Source organism: Euprymna scolopes, chromosome 19, assembly GCF_053919585.1.
Source record: "Euprymna scolopes isolate OS-2025 chromosome 19, ASM5391958v1, whole genome shotgun sequence".
Taxonomy (NCBI): domain Eukaryota; kingdom Metazoa; phylum Mollusca; class Cephalopoda; order Sepiida; family Sepiolidae; genus Euprymna; species Euprymna scolopes.
The window spans coordinates 93,769,381-93,781,494 of NC_136500.1; the positions used below are offsets into that span (position 1 = coordinate 93,769,381).

At 31.5% G+C, this 12,114-nt stretch overlaps 1 protein-coding gene across 3 annotated transcripts in view; it reads left to right on the forward strand.

Moving 5' to 3' along the window:
* Positions 1–12,114, forward strand: part of LOC145239845 (DNA (cytosine-5)-methyltransferase 1-like) — a 109,424-nt gene that overhangs the window by 64,159 nt on the left and 33,151 nt on the right. For all 3 annotated transcript variants that reach the window (XM_080103394.1, XM_080103396.1, XM_080103395.1), the window contains exons 18-26: positions 631–681; positions 3,065–3,148; positions 3,561–3,685; positions 3,809–3,914; positions 4,304–4,416; positions 5,362–5,473; positions 8,006–8,194; positions 9,998–10,179; positions 11,572–11,645. In XM_080103394.1, the coding sequence (XP_079959520.1) occupies positions 631–681; positions 3,065–3,148; positions 3,561–3,685; positions 3,809–3,914; positions 4,304–4,416; positions 5,362–5,473; positions 8,006–8,194; positions 9,998–10,179; positions 11,572–11,645 (1,036 nt within the window). The remainder of the gene's footprint in view (positions 1–630; positions 682–3,064; positions 3,149–3,560; positions 3,686–3,808; positions 3,915–4,303; positions 4,417–5,361; positions 5,474–8,005; positions 8,195–9,997; positions 10,180–11,571; positions 11,646–12,114) is intronic.

The following is a 12,114-nucleotide window of genomic DNA, read 5'->3' on the forward strand; positions in this document are numbered from 1 at the left end:
TCTGTAAAGGTCACTCTGTATGTGCTCAATGTGGATCAAATGAAACAAACCACAATAAATGAGAATGTCTAAGAACAATGCGATTTTACCCAATTTTCTGTAAAGATTACTTTTAACTATAAATAAATTTCTACTCAATGATTTTTTTGTAATTTTTGGATATGTTACTATTTTTCGGCATGACAATTAAGTATGTAATATTGTTTCTAATTAAAACATTTTTAAAAATCGATCTGTCAACTGTATCTTAAGAAGCACCATCAGGCTTTAGTAGAGTGTATTCCAGTTCCTGCTGTAGCTGTTCATTCAAACCAAGACAAGCAAATATAAATCATTGCAAAGCAAATATAAACAATGGAACATAAGAGGCCCCAAAAAATTATCTTGAAGAAATAATACTCCTCATCAAAACTTTCTGCTTAGAAGAAACTCACCTGAAAGAGAATGATACAATTTATAGAAAACATTATTCATCATACAACTGCCATCAAATAAAACCAACCAGTGGGTAGTGTAATTTGTTATATATACCAGCATATTTTACTAGTAATAATAATAATATTCTAGTAATACATTTTAAGTTTGTAATATTTAAATCTAGCAAATCTGCTTTTAAATATTTATTTTCAGAAGAGCGAATCCAACAAACCAAGCCGACATACTGCCAGCAAGAACAAAAAGGTATATTTATGATTTAACACTTAACTTTTTTTAAGGAATTTTTAAAATAATTTTTTTAAGACTAATTAAAAATTCAGATTTTACTTATTTAAATGTTTACTTTGAAAGAGTAAATCCTTTTTATATTAATAAACATATTTTTACCAAAAAATAAAACTAATATATATATATAAATACAAAAAAAAATATTAATAATTTACTTGAATCAGTTATTGTATTAAATTTAAAAAAATATAAAATAAATGATTCTATGAAATTAACAAAATTGTCTTGATTTTCTTTTCCTATTTTTGTCTTACAAGATTACAAAAAATTGTAATTTCCTTTTCAGAATCTCAAATATGGCTAATCATTTTACATTAAACTTAAAACTGTCCTTTTTTAAAACCAATTATAAACTGAGAATCAATGCAATCGATATAAGTTAATTAAAAGAAATTTAATGAACACTTCATAAGGGATGTATGATTTCACAATTTTGTAAGCTTAATCAACTGTAATTGATATTAAAATAAATAAAATGGAATAGGGCAATTTATAATTTTATTGTTTGTATTCAGTTCTTGAAGTCAAATACTTAATTGAATAAATTTATAAATTGAAAAACATTGAGAGTAATGTGAAAGAATTTGAAAGTTTTATTCTAATGTTAGCATAAAAGACTTTTCTGCTGTTAAAAATACATTTAAATTATTTACTCTGCTTAAAATATGTACACTGTGGCTTATCCCACCTTGCAAATAGAGGTGACTGAGAAACAATTTTTGTTTATAGATATACACACATACAGTGGGTGCAATAATATCTGATACAAAGTTCTATCAGATTCTTCAGATCTCTTTTGTACAATCAACTACAACTTTGGGTACAGATTTTCAATTAAGTTGAGGTCAGGTGATTGACGGTGCCATCCTGATACCTCTATTTCCTTCTCTCAAAATTATGTAGTACTTGCCTTAGTCATGTGCTTGGGATCGTTGTCCTGCTAGGAGATTCAACCATTAGGCATGTTCAAATCATCTGCCTAATGGTTGGATATCCCAGCAAGACAACGATCCCAAGCACACAACTAAGGCAACTACTACATGATTTCGGGAGAAGGAAATAGAGGTGATAGGATGGCCAAATCAATCACCTGACCTCAACTTAATTGAAAATCTGTGCCAAACGTTGTAGTTGATTTTACAAAAGAGAGATCCAAGGAATCTGACAGAACTTAAACGAATTTGCCAAGAAGAGTAGGATAAAATTCCAGTTAACATTTATAACAATCTTGTAAGGAAGTATCCCAAACGTTTGGAAGTTGTTGTGGCGAGTAAAGGCGATATTACTAAAAACTAATACTATTTTCTTGTGTGTGTTGGATACTGTTTGAACCCTAGATATGACATTTATGTAATTATTTAGTGAATGCGTAATTATATATGACTTTTGATATGAGATTTGTATTTATCATATAAAAATACATAAGAATAGCATTTTTTTTATTGTTTTTGTTTTCGTGTAATAAAAATTAATGCACTTTTTGCTTTGTATCGGATAATTATTGCTCCTACTTTGTGTGTGTGTGTGTGTGTGTGTATGTATGTATGTATGTATGTATATATATATATATATATATATATATATATATATATATACACACACACACACACACATCGTATATTTTGGCATATAAGATAACCCTTAAAGTTAAAAAAAAATCATCTTTTAAAAACCAATATTTCATAAAATACCAAATGTTGCAATCTCTAGCCTAGACAAAACAAACATGGTTTTGTCATTTAGCAATCGTCTAATAGAAGTGATATATGATAAATTTATGAAAATTTGCTCCCATTCTGTACCTCGTCTTATCTGACGATCACCTTCTATGCCGAAATATATGGTATATATATATACCAATCATCTAACAGAATATCTAGTGTTAATATACAGATGAAGTTCCCTAAAATGTCCTTATAAAGTCACTCTTATTATTACACTCTTCAAATCTTCACCAGTGTAACAATCGAATTATGTTAAGACTTTGTTGTGAAATCATTTTTGATAATAAATTCTGAATGCGAGAAGAGATGTTAAAAACTTTGTTTATATTTAAAAATAGCATTACTTTGCAAGTGTTTTTGTTTTATTTTAGCTCAGTACGATTTTTTTTACTTTCTAATATTAATATTATGTCTTGGTTTTCATGTGTGGCTATTGGTCTTGCGTGCGATCCATGGCGAACATTTTTCTACAGTTAGATACAAGTTTATATTAATATTTACTCCATGTAAAATTTGTTTCTTGTAGTTGAATACAAGAAACAAAAATATGAGACCGAAATGTGCATATATTTTCTAATGTATAAAATAAATTTATAATTGTTGATGTCTTTCAGACGAAACTTGAATGGATTGGAGAACCTATCAAAACCACACCAACCCATACTTATTATGAAGCTGTGAGCATTAATGGTAATGAGGTAAGTATTAAAGCTCTTTGCTTTCTCCTTTTGACTCTTCCTTTATATCTTGCCTTTTATGTCCTGATGCTCCCCTCTCTTTTCGTCATATTGGCTTTTATTATATCTAATAATTTTAACTATCACCAGTTAATGACCAAAATATTGAATAGATGAAGTATGAATTTTAACAAGTTTGTTAAAAAAAAATTGCAGATTGGAGGATAATTTAGAAACTGCTGATGTGAAATGTTAATGTTTTTGTGAGGCATTTTTTGTTAAACTCTCATGGCTGATCTCCCTCCAAAATAAATACCCCCTCCCCGCCTTTTGGTTCCAAGGGAGATAACTCTTTGCATATTATTTTGTACTAGCCTAACATTATTTTTTATTAGCCTAATAGCTTTTACCATTTTAAAAAAATTCCATTCAGGTCCGTGTCTCTGATTGTGTTGCTGTTACACCAGCTAATCCTTCACTCCCAATGTATATTGCGAGAGTTGCTTACATGTGGGAGGATAAATATGGCGAGAAAAAATTCCATGCAATGTGGTTTCTGTAAGTTGGCTTATTTAAATTTTTTTTTTTTTTTTTTTCTTGTCTCTTTTCTAGTTTTTGCAAATTGTTTGTAAGGGTGAGGGAATACTTTGCTATTTTCTTTACAAAATTCTTTCATTTCAGCCGTGGAACAGACACAATTCTTGGAGAAATTGCTGATCCTTTGGAGGTGTTCCTGGTTGATGATTGTGAAGATTCCTCTTTGGAGTACACGATTGGAAAAGTGAAGGTAAAACTTCTATCTGTACATCGACATAGTAGTTGTGATTGAATCTTTCTTGACGTTTGCTGTTAATTGTACTTCCTAGCATATCCAAGTCATCAAAGGTGACCGCATATTTTTTTGATTGCTTCTCAACTTGCTTACAAGTCACTTGCACGAAAAAAAAAATTGTTGCCAACTTGTCTAAAAATGATACTAAGACTTCAGTGAGCTGCTGCTTATTGATGTTAGAAGAATTAAAACAATTTTTTTCCAGACATGACCCAATTTCAGAACTAAGTAATATTTTAGCATCTATTTTGTCTCATTAAAGTAGATATAAGAAAATAGTCTCAGGGAAACAATTTTAATACAACAGTATCATCTAACTTTGATCTTTTAAAATTTCTCTGTAGGTTATCTATAAGACAGTTCCAGATAATTGGTCAATGTTGGGTGGCATCGACAATCCTGATTCAGACAGTGTTATTGAACATGATGATGGCAAAACATTCTTTTGTCAGAAATGGTAAGTATGTTTTTTATCTTGACGTGGAAGAGGTTTACTGAATCAGCAAAATCCCACCCCTTCACTGTTAAGGTGCTTAGATGCTGGAATGATTTCTACTCTAATAGATTTCTTCAAAGTTTTTAGCATTCTCCTTTTCTCTTCTATTTTCTTGACAGTACCAACATGTACAGCCAAGGTTAGAATTGGTTAATCTATATATATAAAAGCCAAAATGTATGTATGTTCACTTTTTGTGTATGTCTGCAAAAGGCTTTTTCTCGTCGGCCTTTTTTTTGGGGGAGGAGGGGTCGCTCATTCTTAAAACTTTATAATCACGTCTAAATCGTAATCTATGACTTAAGAACGGGGTCCGCGTGTATACTTAATTTGCCCGACTTTTACCAGCTCGCCGCGTCTTCGAAAAGCAAAAAGCGGAGGAAACAGTAATTGGCTTGCTGCGCAAAACTAGGTCAAACATCACGCCACTTCCTCGCACCTGTATATTTCACTTTATAAACCTTAATTTAACCGAGATGGTTAGGTGGCTGGCTTTTTTTCCCTTTCGTTTCCATCTTCACGTCAAGGCTTCGGGGTTCAATCCTACCTTCCTACTAAAACTTTATTTTTCTTTTACACCTCCAAACACCCGGCCAACGTTTTTTTTTTTTTTTTTTTTTTAACACACACACACCTCCAAACACCTGGGCAAAGCCGGGTACCCTAACTAAAATATTCTTAAACGTATTATGTAGTTATGAAGTCTGGCACAAGATTAAAAAATTTTGACAAAACTTATGGGGCGAGCTGATGAATGTAACCCACTTAAACATTTTATTATCTGTCGATCGAGTGAAAATGCTATTTTTTAAACAAAACTTGTATATTCTTTGACTTTAAAAATGACAACAGCAGTCATACTTTTTCATTCCATTGCAATTTTCTTTTCTCTTTCCTTTTGAAAAGGTATGACCCTAACTTGGCAAGGTTTGAAGACATTCCAGAAGATGAAAAACAAACTGACCAGAACATACACAAATTCTGCGCTAGTTGTAATCGACTAGAAATGCTTCGAAAGGTAAGGTCAGACAAAACCCAAAACAAAACTTACAAAGGGTGGGAGCATCACATGAAATTATTTAGGATTTCAAAGTGAATAATTCTGTGCAACTTTGTTGAATTTATTCTGATTTCTTGCATTATTTGTAATTCAGTTGAATCTGACCATTACAATAGGTTTGGTTTGTTTTATGGGATTGGTTTCGGCATCTCCGTTGTTATATAGTCAGTTTTTTCTTTATATTTTTAAAATTAATTCAGTAAATGATCTTTTTTTTTTTCCCTTTTAAATAAAATTGAAATAAAAATTATTAAAAGAAAAAAAATTACTTTGATTTAAAAAAAAAAAAAAAAAAAAAAAAAAAATATCCATGTTTATTTAAAGCACAACACAAAAACAAACAACACTCTCAGCAACAATGAGATTATAGTTTCATATTTTTAAAAATAATTTTCTTAATAAAAAAACTTAAAAACAGTTTTAAGATTTTAATTTTTGGAAAATTAATTTTAAAATAATTAACCAAAAATAGTTTTGCAAACTCTTTATTTGATCCATGGTTGGGCGCTTGCTTTCATTTTTTCAGCCATGACCAAGTAGAAGTCTTAAGTAATTTAATGCATTGTTATGTCTGCCTTGAAGATTGAAACTTCTAAAGAACTGTCATTCAGAATTTATTACTTAGCACTTTATCTGTTATGTCATCAGTTCTAGTGGGTACATGCTAGCATGTAAAAAGAGTTTGAACTGAGTATAATGATATTACAAGAGGATAAATGCTGTTAACACTGGACAAATCCGAATAAAAATCCATGTGCATTGGAGTAGGTTAGCCTGCTCCATTGTACAAACATTTGGTATAAAAAAAAAATTAGAGGTTAGCCTCTATGACTTCAGTTGAAAGTTTCAACATAAAAATCTAAGTATTTTTTTTTTTTTTATATAAATTAATAAAAAACATGAAACAGTGCAAATTAGTTTATTTCAACTATATCTGTTTAAAGAAACCGGTTTTCAAACTCTGAAATATTTGTCAAACCAAGAAAACTTACAGGTGATAAGAATGAATTGTCCTGCAGGAGGAGGGTACCTTTGCTGATCTTGCCCCGCTTCTTGATTTTGATAGCTTCCCTTAATTTCCTCAAAGGTGAAGCATAATAGGCTCCTGTAATTGTGCTACCCTTTGCCAGGAAATCTGTTATCACTACTCCTGGTCCCAGAAGACTGTGAGCATGACCTTGCCAGCGGAGGGCTGCACCCTTGCCTTCTTTGGAGGTGGTGAGTCCAAGTGCTTCCACTGCATTGATTGAGCTTTGGTCTCTTGATCATAGTGATGGACCCAGGTTTCATCCTGTGTAATCAGTCTTTTGAAAAACTTTGACTCATCTTCTTTGCACATCTCCAAATTCATCCTCGAGCACTCAACGCGTTCTAGCTTCTGGAATGGTGTGAGCAACCTGGGAATCCATCTGGCAGACACCTTATGCATATGCAAATGGTCATGAATGATAGTTTCCACAGACCCTGTACTAATCTTGACATTTTGGGCTATTTGTCGAATAGTAATGCACCAATCTTCCAAAATAGCAACCTCAACTTGACGGACAGATGCCTCATCTATGGCAGAAGGGGGAGGCGACCAGGTCTGGGAGCTGTTTCCACAGACTTCCGGCCATGTTTGAATTCACGATGTCAGCGTTTTACAAGGTCATATGATGGGGCATTATCACCATAAGTTTCTTTCATTTCATGAAAAGTCTCCTGTGGTGTGTGTCCTTTCAAATATAAAAACCGGATCAACAGGCTCCATTTCACACCTGACTCCGTTCAAGCACCTATAAAACAGAAACCACAATTAGTTCAGAGCTGTAATTTGCCACATAACTCGTAGAGATATACATCCTTGCACATGCAAAATTTCAGCTAGATCAGATAACTAGAAGTGGGTCAGAGGCATTACTTATTGTACACCCCTCGTAATTAAATTTTCAATTTCTCGGAAACCTTATGCCAATATCAGAAAACTAATTTCGAAAAGGTTTGTAACCAGTTTAAAAAAAAAAGTTATTTTAAAAAAAGTTCACAGATTATGTATATATGTTTGTTTATTGTTTTCTGAATAAATTCTGTTTGCTTTAACTGAGTTCCCCTTTGGCTTAACCACGTGATCCAATATGTCCAACCCAGCATGTAACTTTATCAAACTATTTTTCACAAATAATTCATTTTCTACCTTACCATTTTCCATAATTATTTGATGATTACATACGTACCATTTGTTTTAGTTGAAATTTAAGATTTTTTTCGTTTTTATTATACAGAAGCACTCTTTTCTTTTTTGTTTCCTTTTTTCTTTTCCTTTTCTTTTTCTTTTTTCTTTCCTTTTTTCTTTTTGTTCTCCTTTCGTCTTTTTCTCCTTTTTTTCTCTCCTGTATTTTCTCCTTTTTTTCTCTCCTGTATTTTCTCCTTTTTTTCTCTCCTGTATTTTCTCCTTTTTTCTCTTTCCCCTTTCTTTTTTATAATTTATGTATTTGTTTATTTCTGTGACAGAAAGAGACTCCTTGTCTTGGTGAATCCATAGATGGTAAAACCGAAGATTCAAACGTAACATACTACAAATCTGTGACACGTGACAATGTTGAGTACAAAATAGGTGATTGCTGTTATGTTGACCCGAGCGCTTACTCATTCAATGTCAAACATGTTCCAACCAAAAAACCAAAATATGAAAAACGAGAGGTACGTAAATTTTGTCAATATACACATCACACATACACAAATATAATATTTATACTCTACACAATGTGTCCATAATGTTGAATCTTTTGTTCTCAATTTATAGATGGAATCTTTATACAGGGTAGGGCAGAGCAAGTTGCTTATTTAAATTTGATTGATATTCCAAATAAGCAATTTGATCTAGAATAAATTGATTACAAAATTTTCAACACTTTTTTAAGATGTTTATTGGTCCCACGATAAAGGAGGGATTGGACCTAATAATTCACTCCTGCTCATTTATTTGCCCTTTTCTCAATAACCATGCCATGGATGTTTTTAAAATTTTGCACAAGCATTAGTCATGGTGAAAGTAAATTTTTGCCAGAATGAATTTTTTGGGATAACTTTAGTGAACCCCCCCCCCCCCCAATCTGTGGGGGGAATTATAGCGGTAAAATTGCCCTCAAATTGTTGACTCCTGGAGGGGGACCCTGCTTGCTCAGCTTGTTAACACAATCAATGAACTCCATTTTATTTATGCCTTGATTCTTTAATCATAAAAATGCTTCCAATTCTTATACTTCTGGGTTTGTGAACTTTTAATGATAAATATAAGACATTTAGGAAATATTCCACAAATTTCAGTTTCTTTGGCATATTTTAAAAAGATTCACAGAATAATATGGACACAATTTCCAATTTAAAAGTTCAAATATTTCAGATTAGCATTAAATTTAATTCATAGTCATTAGACACCAATTAAACATGATTACATTTCAGTTTCTTAATACTCTTTAAGCATAAACTTTAAATTTTATGTATTTTATAAAATCAAAATCATCTAATAGATTTTGATATATTAAGGATTCTATATTTCGTATATCTTTATTTTAATCTTTGCAACAAAGCATAAAATTAGTGCCAAACTGTTTCTGTTTGGGGAATTAATTTTACCCATTTCAGGACAGTTATTCTTCTAATATATATATGTACATTAGTCTCCCATATTCAAAACTGAACAAAGGAAGAGGAAGTAAGTCAGCAGAACCTTTGTTTGAGAGAAGCCCTGCCATTGGCTAATAATCTGTGGGAGGGGATAACAAAGAATCTGATTGGGTAGACTAAACATCACATGTATTTATTAAAAAAACACCCAATAATATGAATTCCATGAATTTTCAACTATCAATTCCTATAGTACCAATTTTCATTTGTTATCGTTACACCATGTTATTGACTAATAACTAGAGCTATGACAAAAGCATATTCTTTTCATTATTTTGAATTGAATATATATCAGTTAATATCATGTTTTTAGATAGTGATGTGGTTCTCGATTGATTAACTCGGATATGTACTCGAGAGTTAAAACAATAAGAATATTCTCTTGTCATAACCCTAATAACATGCTTCACTATACTTCATTTAAAAAATTATGTAGTCCCAACTGTATAACCTATAAAAACATTAAATAAAAAGCAATTAGCAAGGGGAATAACTCCAATAATTTTACTGCAGAATTTATAACTAAAATTTTATTTCTTTCTGTATCATTTAAAAAAAAATGTGTAGATAAATAAATGTAAAAACTGAAATGACTTAACTGCATTCCGGACTATGCCGGATATATGCAAATATGTATAAATTATTACTAATGAAAAAAAATCTTAGGTCAGTCAGATGTTTAAAATTTTAGACTGTTTGCATTTAGCATTTGGGTTCACGCATCCAACATCCTACTTTAAATACACTTTAATAACCTTTTAAAAAATTTTCATTGCATGTTTGTACTGGTTAGTATTTTATTAATTTTCATTTCAGCTTGATGAAGACTTGTACAGCGAGGCCTATCGGAAATCTTCAGATTACATCAAAGGCTCGAACGTGTTTGTACCAAAACCTTTCCACATAGGTCGTATTACTCAGATTTTTTGCCGTAAAGTGTCCAACAGTCGTCTGATGGACCTTACAGATATCAAGATTCGACTGACCAAATTTTACAGGTGATTCATCTATTTTTATTTAGGATTTTGAATTGAACCGATTAAAAAAAAACAAAAAAAAACTCAAATGTGTAATGAGTAAGATTAAATTGACCTCACATATATGTTAGGTTGGGAAGAAAGTTTTTGGTGAATTTTTAATTTTGATTTCAGATGATGTATTTTCAAATAAGCTTTCGTTATAATACCTTTTACTTGATCGAAATAAGTATCATCAGAATGAATACACTTTTGCCGATGCAAAACAAGTGTATATTTGCCAATAATGTAAAAATCTTGTGTTTTTGTGCTGATGAGGTTGCTGAAAGCGTTTTTGAAGCATTACTCACACAGGAAAGTTTGAGATGCTTGAAAAAGTGATAGTCGATAGGTGAGAAGTCAGGAGAGTATGACAGATGAGACAGTTTCGTAGTCCAATTTGTTCAATTTCTACAGTGTCAGTTTAGCAACTTGTGGTTGGGCATTGTCATAGAGGAGAATTGGGTCTTTTATTATTGTTGAAGTTTCTGATGCATTTCATCCATTTGTTGACAATGCTTCTTTGTCATAATGGTTTCATCTGCATTCCAAAAATTATTGGATGAGACCGGTCGCGGACCTTCAAATAGTCAGCATGACCTTCTTTTGGTGCAACTCTGGCTTTGGGAAGTGTCGTTGAGCTTCATCAGCATCTAACTATTGAGCTGAGCATCACCGATTGTAGTAAAGAGTCCACATTTGATCACAAATCACAACCTGGTCGAGAAACCGGTTGTTCTTGTGTAAAAAGAAGAGATGACACTTCATAATGGGGTTTCTTTTTGTTGTTCAATTCATGTTTTTTTGTCTTTCCAATCTCTCAAGTGGTTGGAAATCATCGTGTATGTTACATCTAATTTAGAAGCAAGTTCTCTGACAGTTGTGTGTGGATTGGCTTCGACTAAGGCTTTGATCGTTGTCAAAATTTGATGGGCGACCACTATGCTTATCATCTTCAAAACTCTCATCGCTGCCACAAAATTTCTTAAACCACCATTGTGCTGTGCATTCAATAGTGGTTCCTGGGCCAAATACTTCGTTGATATTGCGAGTTGTTTCAGCAGCTTTTCAGTTAAGCTTGAATTGAAATAAGAAAATTATGTGAATTTGCATTTTTTTTTCCAATCTTGTATTCAAACGTTCTGAAAAGAAGACAGTTGTTTAAAAATGATTGTAATTTAAATGATTAGATTGAGCGAGAGACACTCTTTAAAACGATATATAAAGTAAAGGTATTATAACGAAAACTTGTTTGAAAATACGTCATTTGAAATCCAAATTTCACAAGAACTTTCTTGTCAACTTAATATATCTGTTTGAAAAAAATCAATTAAAAAAAAAAATTAAATTTATAATTTTTTTATTTTTTTTAAGGCCTGAGGATACTCACAAGGGTCAGGTGGCTTCTTATCAAGCTGATCTCAACATGTTGTATTGGAGTTCTGAAGGTTAGATTTTGTTTCTATATTTTTATTTTGATAAAGTTTTAAAAATGGACAAAAGTTGATTCTAAAAAAAACTCCTTCAATGCAAGAGTTTTGACTTCAATTCCAAAAATTTTAAATCTGTAGAATTGCATCGTTGAATCATTGAGCATAGAACATTTAAAAATATGATTTAGGAGTTAATAACTTAATTGCTCAAATTTTTTCATTTAGTAGTAATTTGGGTTCTATAGTTGCACAGCCACCAGGTTTCTAATATTTCTTTGCTGTAACTGGACTCAATTTCATAAAAGTTTCTAATAATCTTAAATATCTGTTTTAAGACGGTTTTGCTTTGAAATTTTTGAGATAAGGATTGATAATATATATCATTTGGACTAGTTCTCATTGCTGGTATTCAAATTTTTGAGGTGCATAAAAATGTAATTCTATAGCAATAAGTAATAATACTTCACATTTAAATAAGATTTAA